Genomic DNA, 22,193 nt, shown 5'->3' on the forward strand with positions numbered 1-22,193 from the left:
ATTTTACACTCAAATTTCGTGGCTTATGTATGCATGCAAAGACAACAATCCTAGATAGATACTAGCATGCAAAGATTTCCTTTTTCTTAAATAGTTTTGAATTTTAGTAATTTTCCTTTTACTAGATTTGATTTTCTTTTCTTAACATTAGATAACAACAAAGTTTTTTAGGAATTATTTCTTAGAAGTTAATAATTATAATTAATTTAGAAGTTATCCAAATTTATTTTATGCAAACACATAATAATTTCCTATTTTAAATTCTTAGCATTTAGGGTTTGAATTTCTCAAACACCTAAATCGGATTTAATCCTTAGAACAATTAGTTTAAATTTTCTTCTATGAATTTCGGATTTGATAGTTTAGTTCTAGGGTTCTTATGCAACAAACAATCAATTCAAACAACCCTAAATTTTTAATCTTAAGCAATTTGGATTTTAGGTTTTAGTTCTAAGGTTTTATGCAATGAAATTCTCAAACAATCAAACAATCATGATCGGATTTTAGTCATAGTATAAACAGTTCAATTGCAATCAATCTAAACAACCTATAACAACCGATTTTAAAGTTTTAAGTTATAGGGTTTAGGATTTTCGAAACTTATAAACTTGTTTGTTTGATTGTGTACTTGTAGGTTTATAGTTCCAATAGATTTAAGGATCAAGTTTGATTTATGGGTTCTAAAGAGGTTTGATTTTATTTACCTTCCACCGATTTGGGGTTGAACGGATTTGAACCGGAAGCTAAAGACCTCGGTTGTACCTTGAGCTGATCCACGAACCTCGGCCTAGATAGGAGGAAGAAATCACGAACAGGAGCTGCTTCAAGAACAGGAACAGATCTCCAAACACTCCTTTGATCACGAACAGGAACAGATCTCCGAACACTCCTTTGATCACGAACAGGAACTAGCCGCGAACACCGATGGAAACTGATCGCCGGACTTGGACGAACAAGGAATAAAAGCGGCGGCGGTTTTAGGGTTTTTTAGGGTAAGGGTTTTTCTCAGCTGGCTTTAGAGCTTCGTGCTGGTAACGTGTTGTAAAAGTAAGAGACAAGGTTGTGTTCTCTTCTTCTTATTAATATTGAATCAATCAAATAGAGGTTACATATATACAGTAGTGATAAAGGCTAAAACCTAAACCGACTAGGAAACAGGAAATAGGCCATGGGCCATCGGCCATGGGCCTTACACACCAAGACATGTAATGGGCCGGTTATGGAAGTCCACTCCAAGTGTTTTACAACACAAATGTATTTTTGGGTTTCAATCTTATAAATGATTCATGGGAAGAAAGGATTCTAAATTATGTTAGATTGTGGGATGGTTATGTGTTCTCAAAAATCTCTTATAAATTCATAAAGTTTTGGTTCAAATTTAAATTTTGGGTTTCCATTCTTGGGTTTAGTTTCTGGCCTTTAATCTTATATAATCTAATGGTAAGATGTTTTATGTAAGTAATTTTATAATTGCTTACTTATTTATTCCTCATTAGAGATCTTACCAATTTGTTTTCCAAAAAAATTAGAATTCAATCCCTAATAACTCTTCTTTTAAAACATTTTTTTCAGTCATTAGGTTCCTATCAAATCTAACATATTTTTATATATCTTTCCAATTTGCAATAGATATTTTTGAATAACTTTTTTTAATATATTTTTGTAAGAAGTTATCATGTTTGTTGTTAGCATTAATACTACATAGACAAAAATTATGTGAGAATGTTTGACAAATATATTTATTCATTAGAGTTTTTATGTATGCTTTTCCTAATCTCCATGGGCCGGTCCTGCAATTTTATATGCCCTACGCCAATTTCTTTTTTAAAACTATTTTTATTATTATAATTCAAATCATATAAAAAAGTAAATATAAAAAATTAAATAAAATAGTTTCTATGTTCATAAACCAAAATATGTTTGTTTTGCTTGCTCATAATTTCTGTCTTTTCAATGATTATATGTTCATTTAAATATATATACGAAAATAAATATTATATTGCTTAACAACTCATTATTATTTTATGGAAATTTTTTTTATTATAGTTTTAAATTTCTTTCTCGAGATTAAGTTATACTTTAAAACTCATTAAAAACAAGTGTAATCTAATGCTCATTCACTCATTAATCTAATGCTCATTCACCAACAATTCAAAAAATGAGATAGTTTTTCACATAAAACTAATAAAACTTCATCGGTAAATATATTATTTTCTTAAATAAAATTTGAACTTATAATTTCTTTGGAACTTAAAAAAAAGAAATCTAAGAACAACTGAACTTCTAATTTTTTACTTTTTTCATACATAATATACCTAAAACTTTTGGTGTAAAATATGCCCCAAAATTTTTGATACCCTAATCCTTGACTTCACTTGCTTTGTATATGGGCGCGGCCTTGAACCATGTTTTATTTTAATTGCGGTTCACGTGTTTGTTGGTTGTGTTAATACAGAACCAACAATATGTTGAACATGTTAGGTTTTGTTCCTTTCTTATATTTTAGAATCTCTATTTTTTTTTCTTTTGGATATTTATGTGGTAAAGCAGGCTAAAAATAATCTTATTCGATAGATGCATATGAGTCTCTCCACTGTAAATTTAGCTTTTTATTAGTCTTCATTATTAAACCAAAAATATATATATATATATTTCAAACTATTATAAAAAGGAAATTGTGTTACTATGTTTAAAAAATCATGTTATTAAAGTAAGCTAATAAGAAGCTACAATTTCTCAAATTACTAAAATTCAAAAACAATGTAGGCTAAACCCGTGCATAGCACGAGATGACTTCTAGTATCTATATATCCTAACAAAGCTTCATAATATTACTTATTACATTTGTATTCTCCTTTAATTTCGATAAGGCATTTTCATTTTTGTTTTTGTTTTTAGTTGATAAAGTAGGGCAATTCTTCGGATATTATCTTCGAAATTTGGTTAAATGCTAGCCAAACTTCTTTCGTTTTCAGCAGAAAAAATTGTGGAGCAAACCAGATCAATTTACTGCAGAGCTTTCTAAGTTTAAGGAGCTAATAAAATAAAAATCAAACTCAAAGACCTTTATTGCTTAACTATATAGACCTAGCTTTGGATTTGTATATAGAGTACGTATTTTAAAAATTGAAAGAGTTCATATAGGAGAACTTGGAAACTACTGGGACATATATTAGATTATGCGTTAAATATAAGTGATAAGTCCTAAGTTAGTAGAAAAGTAGTGGGATATATATTAGACTATGCTATGAATATATGTGATTTAAACTAGATTTTAACCCGGTCACCACGATTCTATATTTTTAGTTATTTATAATTTTTTTAATTTAGGTTGTATGTTGTGTTTGTTTGTGAGAATTTTAGGTTTTTTTTTGTATCGAAATTTATTTATTTTCCTGGGCATTTTTGTGTGTGAAATTGAATGCGTCAAATTTTTAGTGAGATGGTAGAGAGTTTTTTAAAAAACTTGTTTGCATCTTTATAAGTATACCTTATTGATTTGGTAGAGAGATTTAGAGAAATTTTAAGAAACTTATAGATATTATTATCTATTTTATGAAAATAATACTTAATTAGTTTCGTCAATTTACCATATTTACTTATTGAATTTTGTGCAATCTTGTTGGAATTAACAATGCAAATAAAAATAGAAATAAGCATAAGTACAAAAGTATAACACAAAAATTTACTTCAAAATTTTTAAGAAATTCTGATTTATTATTTAATATAATATTATATGACATTTTTTTATCCTACTAAATTAATTGGGAATTAAAAATATAAAAATAACCTTATAATGTATAAAAAATAACAGTGTCATGTCATTAGTATTAAATAATCATTAATTTTCACAAAAAAAATATTTTCTCTCTCTAATTAATTATACACAAAATTACTAAATATTAAAAAAAAAAAAAACCAATCAGAATTTCAAAAAGTAAGATTTTATAGATTTGGAAGATTTTGTTAAGATTTTAAATTATGATTCTCCAATCCTGTTTCTTTTATTTTGTTAACAAATTGTTTTGAATTATTATATAATACATATGATTAATAAATATGTATAATTATCATTCATCGAGATCTCAATGAGGCCATGGAAAGCATGAACCGTACTGCCTGCTCAACAATTCCACTTTTGCAAGATGAGCTTAATTACAAAGGCATACAATGATGAAGAGAAACATTGGAAGCAAAAAAGCATGAACCAATGGTTGGCTGAAGGTGATGCAAACACAAATTTCTTTCATGCGTGTGCAAAAACAAGATCATCACAAAATACCATAAATTCCATAGTTGATGCTAATGGTACCATCTTTAACAGTACAACTGAAATTGGTGATCACACACAGCAATATTTTACTGACATGTTTACATCAACTGGACATCAAGTTTCTACACACGATTTTGCTAATTTTATTCTAACTGTAACTGATGAAACAAATGCCGAGTTGATCAAGAATTTCACTGATCAGAAAATATATGAAGTTATATGTTTAATCGGGGAGGACAAAACCCCTGAACCAAATGGTTTAACAGCTAGATTCTACAAACAATGTTGGGCAACGGTTGGTAACCATGTGATACATGAAGTAAAACCTATGTAGTAAAAGCTTTCTTTGAAAAATCTAACATGAAACCGAGCATTAATCATACAAACATTTGTATGATACCAAAGATTGTTCACCCTGAGACTCTATCAGATTACCGCCCAATAGCGCTTTGCAATGTTTTATATAAGATCATTTTAAAATGTATAGTCAAACGGCTTAAGTCTCATCTCAATGGCATAGTCTCGGACGCGCAAGCTGCTTTTATTCCGGGGAGAATAATTCAAGATAATGTTTTGATTGCACATGAAGTTATGCATTCATTGAAGGTTTGCAAACGAGTTTCTAAAGCATATATTGCACTAAAAATAGGTGTTAGCAAAGCTTATGTCAAAGTGGAGTGGAATTTTCTAGAAACTCAAATGATATTATTTGGATTATGTGATAAATGGATCAAATGGATAATGGCAGTTTTGCAGTCAGTCAAATATTCAGTTCTAATAAATGGAGCTCCATATGGAATTATACATCCAACAAGAAGAATTCGACAAAGTGATCCTTTATCACCATATCTCTTTATCCTATATTCTGATATACTAAGCCATCTTATAAGATCAAAATCCCTTGACGGTGATATTAGAGGTGTTTGTATTGGCAATGGTGTTCCGAGAATAACACATATGCAATTCACAGATGATTCGTTTTTCTTTTGTCAAGAAAATAAAAAGAATTTTCAAGCCTTAAAGGATGTGTGATAAAAATATTCTAGGTATACGGTTCAACTCAGGTAAGATAAAAATATTCTAGGTATACCTAACCATGGAGGCGGAGGCAAGTATCTAGTACTTCCTGAGCAAATTGGTCGAAAGAAAAAAAATGTTTGATTATATTTTGGAACGTGTAAAGAAAAGAACTTCTAATTGGAGTACAAGATACCTTTCTCCTGTCGGCAAAGAGATCATGCTTTAATCAGTGGCGTTATCGATTCCAGTCTACGCGATGTCCTGTTTTAAGCTACCTAAGGGTTTTACTTCGGACATTGAATCTTTGCTCATGAACTTCTAGTGGGAGAAAAGTCAACATCACAGTGGCATACCTTGGATTGCTTGGATGAAATTACAACATTCAAAAAAGGAGGGAGAACAAGGATTCAGAGACTTGGATAAATTCAATGATGCTTTGCTTGCAAAACAAGCATGGTGTCTTATACAATATTCAAATTATCTTTTTGCTTGCATCATGAAAGCTCGGTACTTCAAAGATGAGTGAATACACTAGTAAAAAAAACGTATAGCCACGTTTTTGTCACCAACAATCGTGACTAAAAATTTATTTGTCACGAATTAATCACTAAATTAATTAGTAACAATTTCGTGACCATTTAACCACGAAATAATCACGAATATAGCACGTGATAATATTTGTCACAAAATAGTCACGAATGATTGAGTGACTAAATAGACACGATAGTATTAGTGGCTAAACCGTGACTCCTACTAACCACTAAATTTTTTTGTGGCCCATTCACTGAACTGTCCATCCAATCACCGGAAAACTGTGATGGCTATATAGTAGATTTTCGTAGCTAAATGGTGACTAAAGCCTTGCCACTAATTTTTTTCTGGTACTTTTGTGGCTATCCTATCAAATTATGTGTATTATATTTTATTATATCAGAAAATTAGTGTTACTAAATCATATAGAAATTAATATTAATAAATCAGAAATTTTTATCAAAATTCATTAAAATTAAATAATTCTTTTAAACAAATTTCACTTGGTTTGGGTGGACTAACCCAAATAATTTCCCACCATCCCAGCAGTTAATTTCTCACAACTCCACCAATTAATTTAGTTTCCCTGCTAAATGAAAATTTTGGCTAAATAGTAATTTTAAGGGTATTATAATATACTACTTTTTCTCCTTCTTCGTTTATATCACCACCACACTTAGAAAAAAGAAGCTAAAATTAAAAACCCTAACGCCTCTTCTTGTTCTCCCTTGAAGCTGCTGTCCCTAATCTAAAACCAGGTCCGACTGATCTCTTCCTTGACGAACGGCAATGACTCTCTCTGGCCGTCATCGCCCACAGTCCTCCGAGTCAGGTCCAGCAGGTAATTGACGGTGTCTCTTCTCCTTCTTCTTTTTCTTCTTCTTCTTTTTTCTTCTGATTGGAGAAGTATTCCCTAATTACCAGTTATGTCTCTTTCCCTATTTGTCTCCTTGCTCTATTTCTCTCTTTCTCTAAGGCTGCTTAGATCTTTTGTTTTTGTTTCTGTCTAGGGTTTTCTACGGATTTGATTTGTTCATATTGTTGTTTTTGTTTTGATTTTATCACGTTTTCAACTCAGATGATGTTTAGATATGTTTGATTTTGAATTTTAAACATAAATAAGTGTTCGATTTTTGTATTATAACTTTACTTATGTATTTGCTTTAATTAGATGTAATTAATTTTGTAATTGTTTCTGAGCTTTTACTCATTTCAATGTCTTACGAACATGCTTATGTGGGTTCGGATTTGTTGATGTCGATTTTTAACTTGGCTTTGTTCTATGTTTAAATTTTACTCAACTTTGTGGATTTTTTTTTATTTGTGCTTCTAATTGCAAGATCTGCAATGTAGATTGATGACACCAGGAGACACACACAAGCGCATCAGCAAAAAGAAGAGGGCAAATCAGAGACCCATGTACATTGGCGAGGCTGAGTAGGACACTCTAGTGGAGTACTGGGAAACAGAACCAGAAAAGAAGAAGAGAAAGAATGCTGGAAACCACTTATCTAATCATGATGGCATAGGGGTTCACAAGCATTGTGTATGTCCTCGACGTTTTTTGCAGATTGAGCATGAGATGGTAAGTGTTATACTTCTCGTATGTTATTATTTACTTTAATATATGTACTAATGTTTCCACTTTGTTTTTATAGATGATTGATNTTGGCTTTGTTCTATGTTTAAATTTTACTCAACTTTGTGGATTTTTTTTTATTTGTGCTTCTAATTGCAAGATCTGCAATGTAGATTGATGACACCAGGAGACACACACAAGCGCATCAGCAAAAAGAAGAGGGCAAATCAGAGACCCATGTACATTGGCGAGGCTGAGTAGGACACTCTAGTGGAGTACTGGGAAACAGAACCAGAAAAGAAGAAGAGAAAGAATGCTGGAAACCACTTATCTAATCATGATGGCATAGGGGTTCACAAGCATTGTGTATGTCCTCGACGTTTTTTGCAGATTGAGCATGAGATGGTAAGTGTTATACTTCTCGTATGTTATTATTTACTTTAATATATGTACTAATGTTTCCACTTTGTTTTTATAGATGATTGATTCTGGTTTGGATGAAGCACCAGCCTTCACTGATCTTGTGCGGAGGACACACTGACGCAAAGATGTAATTTTCACGGAAGTGCTGATCTCTGTTTTGGAGAATAACTTCAAGCGACTCAACACCAATGTTTATGGTTATAGACGAGCTGGTTGCATCACGACAAGCTCTTATTCTGTTAATGTAGTCTCTTGGAGTTAGACAACCCTCTGTTGCTGCTACTCCTGCTACAACTTCTGCTTCTGCTCTGATGCAGATTCTACAACTGCTGCACCTACTCCAGGTTCAAACCAAGACAACTTAGATGCCTGATGTGCATCATTAGATATTTAAATTATAAGCTATGATGTTTATAGCTTTTATGTTAAACTTTCGAACAGTTAGACTTTTATTTTGTAAGTCTTTTTGGTAATATGTAAGACAAGAAGAACAATTATTTAGTAAGCTCTTTTGGTAATATGTAAGATAAGATTACTTATGATTATGTTAAAATATTGCTATTTGATTNAAAGAAGAGGGCAAATCAGAGACCCATGTACATTGGCGAGGCTGAGTAGGACACTCTAGTGGAGTACTGGGAAACAGAACCAGAAAAGAAGAAGAGAAAGAATGCTGGAAACCACTTATCTAATCATGATGGCATAGGGGTTCACAAGCATTGTGTATGTCCTCGACGTTTTTTGCAGATTGAGCATGAGATGGTAAGTGTTATACTTCTCGTATGTTATTATTTACTTTAATATATGTACTAATGTTTCCACTTTGTTTTTATAGATGATTGATTCTGGTTTGGATGAAGCACCAGCCTTCACTGATCTTGTGCGGAGGACACACTGACGCAAAGATGTAATTTTCACGGAAGTGCTGATCTCTGTTTTGGAGAATAACTTCAAGCGACTCAACACCAATGTTTATGGTTATAGACGAGCTGGTTGCATCACGACAAGCTCTTATTCTGTTAATGTAGTCTCTTGGAGTTAGACAACCCTCTGTTGCTGCTACTCCTGCTACAACTTCTGCTTCTGCTCTGATGCAGATTCTACAACTGCTGCACCTACTCCAGGTTCAAACCAAGACAACTTAGATGCCTGATGTGCATCATTAGATATTTAAATTATAAGCTATGATGTTTATAGCTTTTATGTTAAACTTTCGAACAGTTAGACTTTTATTTTGTAAGTCTTTTTGGTAATATGTAAGACAAGAAGAACAATTATTTAGTAAGCTCTTTTGGTAATATGTAAGATAAGATTACTTATGATTATGTTAAAATATTGCTATTTGATTTCATGTTTTCTGAATTTAGCTTTTCGTTGCAGATTTTTATTTTAAAAATTAATCTTTTTTTTGCAAACAATCAGCCACGAAACTAGATGGTTATTTTTGTAGTTTTGGAGCTACTAACTTCGTCACGAATGTTCATAAAATTAGTGGCTAGGCTTAGTCACGAATTAATTGTGGTTGCTTCGTAGCTACTGGAAGCCACGAAGTAATAGTGATAGTTTCATAGCTAAGATTAGCCACAAATCATGAGTAACAAATTCGTGACTTCATAGCCATGAAAAGTCACGACAATAATTTAGTTACGAGGCTATATCTACGATTTTTTTTTGTGACTATTCGTGACTTTTTTGACTTATAGCTACGAATAATTAGGCTCAGCCACGAATTCTTTGGTGGGTATACATGTTTTTTTACTAGTGATATTAGATGCTACACCCCAAAAAAATCAATCATATGGATGGTCTTCACTTCTTGTTGGTCTCGACCTAATGAAAAAAGGATCATGATTCATTGTAGGGGATGTAAGACTATTCGAATAGGAAGAGATAATTTCATTGATTCTCATCCCCCACGTCCTATTATTCCACAAACTGGCTACCAAAATATAAAACTTGAAGATTTGATTGTCAAAAATGGTATGTTTCAGTCTTGGGATTCTCAGAAAATAACAGACGTGATCGTTCCAGAGGATTGTGAACCACTCAAACAACTTAACCTCTCAATGATTGAAAAAAATGACAACCTTATCTGGAATTATATTCACTCAGGTGTCTAATCTGTCACTTATGGTTATTGGTTTCTAACTCATGATCCAACTACAATTCGCCCTCCGCCTATCCCTTTTAAATTTTTGGAGAATCACTACTTCCCTTTTGAATTTTTGGAGAATCTGGAAGGCTAGAAATAATCTGGTGTTCAATGGTTTTCGAGAGAGTATTTCTAAAACTATATTGATAGCTCAAGCGGAAACAAACAATTAAATTTGTATTATTAATAATACTCTAAACCCGAAACAAGACCACTTTCAATCTGGCCGAGCATCATGGACACCTCCTGAGTCCCCTTTGGTGAAATGTAACTTTGATGCATGTTTCAATAACCAAAATTCAACAACAACAAGTGGATGGACTATTAGAAACTATTTAGGTGATCCACTGATGTGATAATGAGACTATCCAAGACGACGCTTGATTCTTGCTCAACACGAACGATGTCAAAGATCAACTCTTCCAGCCAAACTACTATTTGGGATACATTCTCACCTCATCTAGAGTATATCTCGATGGGGAATCAGTCCAATCAGAGTTCGTTTGAAGGAGTTATTCATTTTACAAATCAGGTGAATTCATGGCTACGCGATTTGGACCTACGAGCATTCGACGGAGGATTCCAACCAGGTCAGAAGGATTCAAGGTATACACCAAACTGTTCTGGAATCTTGATCCATTGCAAAACCACGGAGAATTGGAATCACCTTAATATTAGTTCATATGTGAAAGATATGGATATTTCAAGTCAATGGATCTATCTTAGTTCCAGTTTTGCGTCTGAGCAAAAGACCGTGTTACACAGACCAACTCAGAAACAGTTTCGGTACAAAACCACTTGTAGGAGGTTAATGAATCTCTTATGTTTCCAACAAGCTCAGAAAGAGAAGGTTTGGCCCACGAAATACAAAGATACACTTCATTTGCCAAAGGAAGTCAATCTAGTTTTACACTTGAAGAGCTTTAGGTCCAATTGGTTTAGGACCTTCCAGAATTACGTATGGCAACCAGGAGCTGTTTCTACTAAGTCCAGGATGAAGCAAAGATACAAACCATATTGTTTCTCATCAGCAAGTTGGATCAAAGAGTAAATATCAAAGAAGATTCAGGAAACATTTAATGGGTCAATTCAAGATCTTATGGCCAAAGAGAGCATGGGAAAAACTATTGGGAATGATACCTATCAAGTCCAGCCCACTTTGAGCCTAATTCAAATCCAAGAAAGCCCAAAATAATCACTTTGTTTTGTGGTCAAAGAGGAGTGACGAAAATTGAGTTCAACTCACCTTGGGAAGGACACCTTGGGAAGACAAAGTTCAACATTTGAATCTTCATTAAACTATCTATCTTTATTGTGTTTTAGTTTCAAGAATAATACTTGGCTTTGTGACCAAATTTTCTATCTCTATATAAACTCATTTAATCTCATTTGAGAATCATTAACCAATTTTCCTTTTCATTTTAGAGTTCATCTCTTTGTTCTTTGTCTAGAACATTTCTTTGTTTCTTGGTGTGTAATATCCAAGCAACAGCCTCCTTTTGCTGGACTAGTGTGTCATATCTAGCAGTGATTGGAGTTGGGAATATCAGCAGCCTTCCGCAATTGTTATGCGACCCCTCAATCCATCAAATCTCCCTTGTTGCACCTTGCAACTTGGCGAGTTTCTATCCTTTTTAGTCCAGCTGAGTGATCCTCGAATTTTAGCTTATCATCCACTAGTATGGGGAGCAGCAACTTTACATCATGCAGCATCATCTCTGATTGCAGAATCAAAGGCTCTCTTATTGGCTATGCAATAAACTTGGATTAGGGGTTATACATTTGTAATCTTTGAAGGCAACTGTGAAGGTTTAATCAATACACTGTTAGGAAAGGTTAAGTATGCAGCATTAACAAATTTACTTTTAGATATTCAGTTATGGGCTTCAAAATTTAATTATATCTCCTTTAAATTTACCAAAAGAAATTGTAATAACTAATAATGTTGCTCATTGTTTAGCTAATCAAGGCTGTCTTGTAATGGATTATTATGCTGATTATGTAACTATTCCTCACTGGCTACAAGAAACTAAGGGGGTGTATTCAATCTAATATATAGAGAAAAAGATGTGTATTTTAATTTCCACTTTGGCGGGTGGTAAAACTAAGGGGGAGGGGGTGTATTCAATCTAATATTCCAAGTGATTTGAGTTTTCATAAGATTTTAAATGATTTTGATGATTTTAGGGAAGTTGATATTATTTATTGTAATTTTTTTTTTCAAATTCCACCTAAAACCATGATATTTTGGATTTATGCATTTTTAGTTTTTAACTAAACAAATCCTCTCAAATCCTCTAGAATTCTCAAAAATCATTAAAATTCAATCCAGAAACTGTTTTGAATAACATTAGATTTTAAAGTAAATTTTTAAATCAGCACTTCAATAAAAATAGATTTTTAAATTATCAGTTCAATAACAATGAATTTTAATAGACTTTTTAAAATCAATGATTATATAACATCGGATTTTTATAATCATAGCAATATATAACGTTATATATCATCGTTCGCCCTAGCCGTCTCTCCTCTCTGGCACAACCGCCGAGGTTCTCTTCTCCAGCGGCGCCGAGTCCGATCGGCGTCGCTGGGACCTGTTTTCTTCATCTTTGCTGCCTCCTTTTCCCTTGTAGTATGTGTAGTCTAGTTTCAGCTCTATCGAAGGTCTTCAGAGATCCCAGATCTCACCTCCGCCCATGCGTCAGCTTCAACCACCCTCTTCTCCTCCGCTTCTAATAAGTCTCCTCGTTGAGTTTATCCCATCGAGTTCCCAACCCCCAGGTACCGCTACCAAGATCCATAAGAGTCCCTCTAGGCCCAGCTTCCATCTGTCTCACCGCCTCCTCTTGTCGTTAACATCAACATCTTTCCGCTCCTCGGATCTAGATTTTCTCACCAAGTGTTGTGCTTGGATGCAGCTGGCCGGAAGCTTTGTTTTGACGCTGGAACCGGTGAACTTTCTGACGATGAAACCTTCATCCTTGACGACCTCTGCTTCTCCTTCGGCAACCCTTTGCTCCAGGTTTAATCTCCATCTTATCTCGAAATCTTGGAAGATAGTTTCCCTTGGATACACTATAAGTCATTCCTGACCTGGAAGAGCCATAGATCCGTGAGCTTTAACTTCATATCAAGGCCATATCGGCTAGTATTAGTGTATCCTGCTTGTTCAAGTCGAGTTATACTCGGTAGCAAATCCCTAGTTACTTCGATTTTTCTTGAATCTCCTTTGTGTCAAGGCCAGTTGAATAGCTTGGTTTGGATGTTTGCACTGCTGTTCTTTGTTAGTGAATCTGAGCCAATCAGATTAACTCTATTGCTTGCTTTCCCTGAACCTTTATCCTTCATATCACCAAGAGCTCATGTGACAACCCGTCTCACGGACCCCACTAGCCCACCGCTAGCTGCCCCAACGGACCGTCTGTGGACCCCGCTAGCCCACCGCTAGCCGCCCAAATAAAGTCCAAGCTGGCCCTGCAGGACATCAATCCTAATCCATCACTTTGGATATACCAATCCACCAGTAGGTTATTGGTGCGCCAGGCGTTCCTCGAACCCTGGTCCCCACCCTTTAACAACCTTCCCACAGGATAAGTTGCCACCAATTGACTTATATGACAACCCGTTTCGTGACCCCACTAGCCCACCGCTAGCTTGCCCCCATAGGCCCGAAGCTGGCCCTGTTGGGCATCGATCATAACCCCTCACTGTGCAGGTCAATTGGTGACAGCTTGTCCTGTGGGAAGGTTGTTAAAGGGTGGGGATCAGGGTTCGAGGAACGTCTGGCGCACCAATAACCTACTGGTGGATTTGGATGAATAGTTCCTGTCTACAGTGAGGGGTTATGATTGATGCCCTGCAGGGCCAGGTTCGGGCCTATGGGGGCAAGCTAGCGGTGGGCTAGTGGGGTCAACGGGACGGGTTGTCATAGCTCAACTATTCCAGTGTCGTCTTGTAACTAGGTTTAGGCTAAAATCCACTTTCCCCCTATCTAGTCAACATGTGTTTAGCTTAAGGATATCATTAGTCCGAAGACTGCTAGTGAAACTTAGCCAACCCCTATTGCTACTATGGTCTACGAGTCCTTAGAGAACCTTGTTACTAGATCCACTTAAGGATAAACCTCTAGATGAAGGTTATAACTTGATGAAGATTGGCATTATGATCCCTCCTCTATTTAGTGGGGGTTACCTCTGCTTCATCAGCCTCCTATATCTCCATCGCCTACTGTTTATGGTTTCCACTTTGCAAATCATCAACTTCTTGAAGTTTCCTCATTTAAGCCTGTTGAGTAGCGACATTATGATATCTACTCAAAGAAGTAGCGGTTACCGCAACCTCCTCAAGCTACCCTCATCCAAACCCAGAATTGCAACCATCATTGTAGTCTTACCTTTTCGGTCAAGGGTCATGAGAGAACTCTATAGTTAAGCGTGCTTGAGCTGGAGTAATCTCAGGATGGGTGACCTTCCGGGAAGTGACTGTCGAAACTGTGTGAGTGAGGAAAAAACATCGAGAAAGATCACATGGTCATTTGTAGGGACGGTAACAAGTCTTTAAAACCTCCTGGACGTAGCAAACCAACCGTCGGATATGGATTAGCTCACAGGCCTAGTGAGAGGATGTGAGGTCCAATAAGAAAAGTGGGCCCATTGACTGGGAGTGGACATGGGATCCACTGAGAGGTGGTGGTCAGGGCGTAACAAGTGGTATCAGAGGCAAACCCAGACGACTGTGGAGTCCTGAGAGAACTCCAAAGTTAAGCATGCTTGAGCTGGAGTAGTCTCAGGATGGGTGACCTTCCGGGAAGAAACTGTCGGAACTGTGCGAGTGAGGACAAAACACAGAGAAAAATAATGTGATGATTTGTAGGCACGGTAACAAGTCTTTAAACCCTCCCAGACGTAGCAAACCGGCCGTTGGATATGGATGGACTCACGGACCTAATGAGAGGATGTGAGGCCCACAGACTGGATTTGACATGGGGCCGACTGAGAGGTGGCGGTCGGGGCGTATACACCGGTTATCAAAGCAATACCAACCTTGCTCACACCTTTACCGAAGCATTTCCGAGAGTATCATCTTTGGTCGTTCCTTTGCCACTTAGTCTTTGTTTCAAGACAATGACCATTATCTCTTTCCTTGACCTGCTCATGGAAGATGCATCGATATACCTTGGTCTCACAGGTTCCAAAATACTATCAAGCCTTTGGTCCATAGCTCTCAAGCTCCAAGTATCTGTTTCCCTTATCTATCTTTGTTGCCTTAATGTTTTAAGTTCTGGGAAGCCCCTACTTATGTTATATTTTAAGCTATCCTATGTACTTTGTATGTTACTCTTTCGTTAAGAAATGATAACATATGTTTGTCCAAAAAAAACAAAAAACATCGGATTTGTAAATTTTACACAAATCACTTAAAATATAAGTTGAATATATCCTCTTAAATTTATGTGGTTGATTAACTAAAAACTTGATTTGCTCACAATTTTTTTGTTTTTTTGACAATACTCACAATTACAATATTATAATTATTACTTCAAAATATTTCACAAGATAATGATGCAAATACAACAAACAAACAATATAAAACTGTAATATAGATAAAAAAAATAAATACTATAATATTTTAAAATATTTACTAGTCTAAAAGATAAATATAAATTTACAGAATAATTGCAATATTAAAAATAAATATTATCTCGAACAAATTAACTTTTAAAAAGAAATATAACAATAAGTGCGGTATAGCATGGGATTTGTGTTTATATACACACGGCACAATCTCAAACATTGTCAAGCTCGCTCGTCTTTGTCTTGCCCACCAGAAAATCTCTTCGTCTCTCTTCAATCAATCGCACATAATGGCACAGAAAGAACAAACCACAAGTGAGAAGGTCGGTTCAGTGGTCTTCTATGTTATTTTGGCAGCCGTTCTGATTTTTCTTTTCGTCTTTGCAATCGAACAAAGTAATCGCAAAATCCGTGTGCCGGCAATAGAATTAGCTTCTATAGATTTCACGGTGCACAATATTACGGAGAATCGTCTTAGCACAAATTGGGATTTGTCCATAAGAATCCATGGTGATCTTCCTGGTTATTATATATGTCTTCAAGGAGATGTTCAAGCTTCCTTTCTTTACAAGAATGTCACTCTGGCTATCTCATCCCCACAAAAGTAAGCAATTTTATTTTATCTCCCATACTATTTTTTGATTTACTACTTAAAACCGTTTTTTAAATTCTTAAAATTTGTTCATATTTTGTAACTAACTGAATCTTCTATATGATTTAGATACAAAGATCTCAAATACTATAATCCTCAGATTCTTAAGCTTTCAGAAAACATTACGGAAGAAGATATTGGCGGTTTGATTGGAAAAGATATTATAAAAGATGTCAAAAAGAGGAAAGAAGTACAGTTTTCTCTTACTGATTGCAGAAAAAAATCGACAGGAGTTATGAGCTATGCGTGCAATGAAGCCACCTTGCGGTTCGAGCCAGAGTGTGAGTCTGAGATGAAGGCCACTGTGTTTGGGAAACATCCAACCTGCACCAGTTTTTAACCAAGTCCATCACCAAGCCAGTTCATTATTTTCTTTTGGCGTGTGACCTAATTTTTTCTAGTTAGTTATTCAAGTTGTTATCTTCCCTTTTGAATATTAATTATCAGCTTTTAATTAATCAAGAAAACTCTATGATATTGTTTTTTAGCTAGGAAGCATGTCGTAAAAGGCCGTTGAGCCTTTACTGCCAGCTAAATCTTAGTTCTTACGTTGCGCCACACTCTCAACAAAAGGAAAAAAAAAAAAAAAAAAGGAATGTTATTGTTTTTGTTAAGGAGACGATATGGTTCAAAAGAATCTGTTTTATATAATGAAGGATCAGTTCATGTTAATGCGACATAGAGAGTGGTTCTATATATGTTTATCAAATGTTTATGAAAAAAATAATAGTATTGAATACATTGTTGGATATGACTTGAATTGGATTGGGCCCATGAATTTAGGCCCAGTCAGTTGAGGGTTAACTAGGGTTTTATCTTCCTATATATACTCTTGTTAACCTACCCTCCATGTATTTTGAAATCTCTGTACTTTCTCCAGTAATAAAGTCTATCTCTTTGTCCGTGGAGATAGCCAACAAAAAGTGTTGGTGAACTACGTTAAATTTGTGTCGTTTATCTTTGTTCTATATCATCTTGCTCACATCCGTTATAACAAACTGGTATCAGAGCACAAGGTTCTTTGTTCTGTGTTTTCGTGCGAATTTCGGGCAGTTTCAGATCAGTGCATATTTGGGGCAGTTTCAGATTCGTGCAAAATTCGTGTTAGGGCACAAAAGTTACTTTTCTGCGTTCGTACATTTTTCGGGTTGAATCAGTATTGTCTGATTTTACGGCAGAAACCGATCCGTACAGCTTTCAGGCATAATTAACTTTGTGCAGATCGGTGCAGAAGTAGGTTCGTGCAAGATCCGTGCAGAAGAAGATTCGTGCAGAAGTAGGTTCTAGGAATTTCCGCAATTATAATATGGTGAGGAGATGTGTGTGAAGAACATGAAGATCGACAAGAATTCTGGGAGAAACGATTTCAGTTTCAGGTCCAAGGTAGGGCATCTGTTTTAATGGATGTTTTGCTCTATGGGTGATTTAGTCTGGTGGGTCATCAAGCCTTTGATAGACATATCCATACTGAGCATATGGTATGTGTTGAACAGTTGGTCCTTGTTGGACATCTGGTCCGTGGTAGGCATCTGGTTGAGTAAGTATCAGGCGGTTGATACAGTTACAGAGAATCAAGCCTCTGAGTTTTTAGCTAGAGGCTGTAAAGAACTGGGGTGTAATCTGTTTTCTAAGGGTCCTAAGTTAGATGAATTCTGCAAGTACTACATGGAGAAAGAACACAGGAAGTCAGATTGTCATAGGAGAAAACAATATGAGTTTGTAGCTGTAACAGAAGATGACACCATGTCTGAAAAGAGTTTTGCTCTAGTTGTTGATGGAAACACACATCTATCATATGTGTTCAAGGAGAAAATGGTTCTCAGCAGGATACATGATGGTAGATTCAGCATACTGAACGACGTGAGATATGTTCCGTCGGTGGAGAAGAATTTGATGTTTTTGAGCTTGCTTTACAGCAGATATCTCAAACTTTCTGGTGCAAACAGAAGTCTGAAAGTCGTTCAAGGTTCTGATGTGGTTCTGAAGGGTGTCATATGTGGTACCTTGTATATCCTACAAGGATTCACAGTTAAAGGTTATGCGAATGTTGCATCTGTAAAGGTTCACATGGAGGATATGACTAAGTTGTGGCATATGAAGCTTGGTTATATGAGTGAAATAGGGATGCAAATTTTGCTGGTGGAAGACTTTCTGTGTTGTCAGAAGATCAAGAGGATGTGGACAGAAAATGGTCTGAAATTGTGTTCATCGAAGTTCAATAAGGTGTGTGAGGATGAAGACGCTGCTCGACATCACATAGTCAGGAGCGCACTACTGCAGAAGGGTGTAGCTGAACAGATGAATCAGTCATTGTTAGAGAGAGCGGGGTGTATGCTCTGGAATGATAGCTTTGGTAAAAAGGTGGAGCTGAAAGGTGATTTACAGCAACACGAAAAGAGCAAAGAGCTACATACATACTTTGGTGCAGCAGAATCTATCTAAACAGGAAATACACCATCTGAGAGTAAATGTTACAGTATTGCTTTACACCAAATAAGAAGAACTAGAGTTGAACCAACTCAGAGGTTTGGTTTTGAGGATACTCTTTGCAGTATCGTTTTTCACCTAACAAGAAGAACTGGAGTTGGACACACACAGAGTTTTGGTTTTAAGGATATTGTAAGCGTCAAGCTTCTGAAGGGGCGTCAGGCTCTTATTGAAGCATCAAGCCTCTGAAGGGGTAGCAAGCCCCTGGTGGGCATACGGTCCCTTTAAGGGACAAAGGCCTCTGAAGAGGCAACATGCCCTTTTATAGGGAAGACAGTCCATGAAGTGACGCACGGCCTTGTTTTTTGAAAAGGCATCAGACACGCCTGTGAGAACTGGATCTAAGTTCTCCTTCCAAGGTGTTTTTCCGAGCGGAGGATACTATCGCTGTCGAAGGTTCCGAACTGTATTCTTAGACTAAGTGTTATCAACTGAAAACGTGTGTTATTATTCTTTTAGAATTTTTTCCATCCCCTCTACAATCATCATACCCCCGCTATTTATACCATTGTATTACAATTAAATGCCAAATCAATTCACTCTGTTAATCTTGCTTTCTCATTTAAGCTAACTTAATACAGAGAATCTTTTGACTGTTCCCCGATCTCCCAAGTGACATGGGAGATCAGCTAGCATCGCTTTACTTCGCTCGCCGGGCTTAGCAGGCTCCCTTTGCATTGGGTTTGGGCCCATTTAGTCAGTGCGTCTTGGGCCTTGGCCATAACTCGGAATGCGAATCATGGTATCAACAGTTGCCCCCCAAGTGCTCCGAGCTGATTGGTTCGGGGGACTTTTGAACTCTAGTTAGCTGTTTCGGGAAACTAAATATGTTCGGTATCTCATGATTTGATCATGGTAATTATGATATTTGCCTTCCCGAACAAGTTTTGGGGCCCACGAGGAAACTTAACACGCTATAAGAGAGAGAAACAATGAATCGGGACTTCTCGCTTTCCCAGGTAATCATTGCTTTTCTCCATCCCGACGTATAAAGGTAATCTCTTCTCCCTGATTTTATTATCCCTGAAACTTTTTTCTGCTCTTCCTCTTCTCTGCCTCTTCTCCCTCATCGGAGATATCCCCGTTTTTAGCCTTGTTTTCCTCTTCCACCATCAAGAAGCGATGTCTCCTCCGAAATCCACCCCGAGTAAGGTCGTAAAACCTCTTATCCCCGGCGCTTTCGGTCCGCATCCGCTGTCAGTTCTCTCCGCAGATGACATGGCTGAGGTCAGGAGATCCACCGGGATCTCGCAGGTTTCCGGAGGCCCATGAGTCCCCGGAGAATCCTCCTCCCAGTTACTGCTGCGCGTTTGAGAGTTTTTTCTTTGCATGCGGTATGTCGTTTCCGCTTCCCGAACTGATCGTGCGGATGATGTTCGAACTAGGCTTCGCCCTCTCCCAGATGTGTCTGAACTTCATTCGGACTGTATTCTGTCTCCAAACCTTGGGGGAGGAGTTTAACTACTCGCTCTCCTTATCCGACTTCCTACATATTTATACGGTCAAAATGGGTCGGATCAGAGGCACACTATACGTGAGTCCGCTCTCCGGACTGAAGGTCTTTGACGACCTCCCCGAAAAGGACGAGAAATGGTGCAAGTCATTCTTTTTCTTTCCAGTTAACGAGCTCACCTTCGGGTACCTTACTAGCTCGTTCGTATCGAAGTGGACTTCGAAAATTGGTAGCGTGGTGTCCCTTACTCTATAATTGATATCTTCGATTCTTGCTTTTAACCACTTTCGTTTTCATTTCAGCCCACTTCGAACGAGGCCAGCTTTCTCCCACTTTTGCGGAATTCTTTTCTCGATTCTGCAGCCAAGGTCAGATTGCCAGGGATTCGTTCTCGTGTGAGAGAATACGGGAGTCCGGAGCTAGGCTTAGGAGGCAATCTTTAGTTCGCTCTTTCCCCCCCCCCCCCTTGTACACGACACCTCTTCGGTGGGCTATAGAGAGGAGAGAGCTTTCAAGAAAGAGCTCGAAAATGCCGAGAAGAAGGCAAAGAAACAAATGGCTGCCGCCCTCACCATGGGCAAAGCTCACATTCTCGCTAAGGAAGCCAGCTCGTCTGCTCCCGAAGTGAATGAAGCCCCCATTCCCCCTCTCCGGTTCCAACAAACCCTCGGTGATTGTCATCGCTGACTCCAGCGATGAACCAAGGGAGGCTGAAGTTCCCCCCCCCATCATCGGGGAAGGGCCCTACTGAAGGGAGCTCGCAGAGGTCCGAGCAATCCAAAAAAAGAAAGGGGTTCGAGTCCTCCTCCTCCCTTCCTGAGAAGGCTCGAGCTCGTACTGGTTCATCGGGAGGTGAACGGAGTAAGCCCAGCTCAAGAGACGAGGTCCTTACAGCAGAAAGGAGATCCAGGGATTCCTCTAGTGCTAAGGAGTCCAGAGGGCTTCCGAGCAAGCTGTCTTCAAAGAAACACCGCCACTCACCCCGAGGTAAGCACGAATCAGTGGTTAGGTATTCTCACCTTTATTTTCCGTACCTAGAACGGAGTAACATCGTTCGTTTTATGTAGCTCCTCCTACCTCTCCAGGTGACCTGATGAGGAACTACACCCGGCCTGGAGTTCGCGTCCCAGCCTTCACCGATATGTCAGAAGTCAATCGTGCGAACTTCTTTCGCTTCGCGGACAAAGTCGGCAAGGTTTGCATCTGCTACCCTTGTTTTGTCTTCTTCTATATATATTTCTTACTAACAACCCAATTTCCTCAGTAGATGATCGAGTTCAATATCTTAGTGGCATCTTACGAGGAGCAGCTGTTCGCATCTCTTTCGACCTCTGAGGTGGCCCATTTGAAGAAGAAAGTGGCCGAGCTCGAGGTCCAGGTGGAAGAGACACAAGACTAGAGCCTGTCAATGCCAAGGCCGTGGAAAAGGCCGAGCAGATCCGGAATCGAATGAGGATAGCTGAGCTGGAAGTTCTGGACCTCGGGATCGCCAACGAAGACCTACGTGATAAGCTGAAGAAGGCAGGCGAGTTATTCTACGAAGCCGCCGAGAACGATGAAGCCGCGAAGAACAAGCTGCATGAAATCGAACTCTGCAACCAACTCCTGGAAGCAGGTAATAGTTGTGAGATTGCGAGAGTTCGGAGAGAGGAGAGGCAACTGATGTGGCGAACTCTCCGTCCTCTGATTGAAGAAGTGCGGGTGCAGTTCGAGGAGAGGGAGAAGCTGGCACCAGCTCAGATCCGAGCAGCTGAGATCAGAGCTAATCGGATGTTGGTCGAGGAGATCACTCGGGTTGAGATCAAGGACCTCGAGGCTCAACTCGGGATTTTGCGAGCTGACAAGGAGAAAGCTGACGAAGATGTCTCGAAGGTAAACATCCGTGCCTTTAACCCCTCTGCTTTTTCTGACCTCTTGGCGGACTCGCCCGAGCTGTTATGCAATGAACCCCCTTGAGTATCATGATTGATGAGTCCGGAACTAACTTTGGACGCATATCGAACCAGGGGCTGGACGCCTTTGAGGACGCCACTCGATCAGAAGTGGAGAT

At 37.7% G+C, this 22,193-nt stretch overlaps 1 protein-coding gene and 2 long non-coding RNA genes across 4 annotated transcripts; all 3 read left to right on the forward strand.

The window, feature by feature from the left end:
- LOC109129661 lies at window positions 6,488–8,379 on the forward strand. 2 transcript variants are annotated; one of them, XR_002035942.1, is made up of 3 exons: window positions 6,488–6,665; window positions 7,178–7,409; window positions 7,882–8,379. It is a non-coding gene; the product is annotated as an uncharacterized LOC109129661 (long non-coding RNA). The 2 variants fall into 2 exon arrangements; XR_002035943.1 differs by lacking the exons at window positions 6,488–6,665; window positions 7,178–7,409 and adding an exon at window positions 7,547–7,808.
- Window positions 8,410–9,159, forward strand: LOC109129662. The gene is made up of 2 exons (XR_002035944.1): window positions 8,410–8,588; window positions 8,662–9,159. It is a non-coding gene; the product is annotated as an uncharacterized LOC109129662 (long non-coding RNA).
- Window positions 15,778–16,543, forward strand: LOC104753737. The gene is made up of 2 exons (XM_010475942.2): window positions 15,778–16,155; window positions 16,273–16,543. The coding sequence occupies exons 1-2, from the start codon at window positions 15,842–15,844 to the stop codon at window positions 16,541–16,543; spliced, it is 585 nt and encodes a 194-aa protein (XP_010474244.1). The 5' UTR covers window positions 15,778–15,841.

The sequence above is a fragment of the Camelina sativa genome, chromosome 16, assembly GCF_000633955.1.
Source record: "Camelina sativa cultivar DH55 chromosome 16, Cs, whole genome shotgun sequence".
NCBI classification, from domain to species: Eukaryota; Viridiplantae; Streptophyta; class Magnoliopsida; order Brassicales; family Brassicaceae; genus Camelina; species Camelina sativa.

Excerpts from the sequence above, each read along its gene's own strand:
- LOC104753737 (XM_010475942.2), top strand. The coding sequence starts at position 15,842 with ATGGCACAGAAAGAACAAACCACAAGTGAGAAGGTCGGTTCAGTGGTC. Across the intron at positions 16,156-16,272 it reads GCTATCTCATCCCCACAAAA|ATACAAAGATCTCAAATACT; the intron begins GTAAGCAATTTT and ends TATATGATTTAG.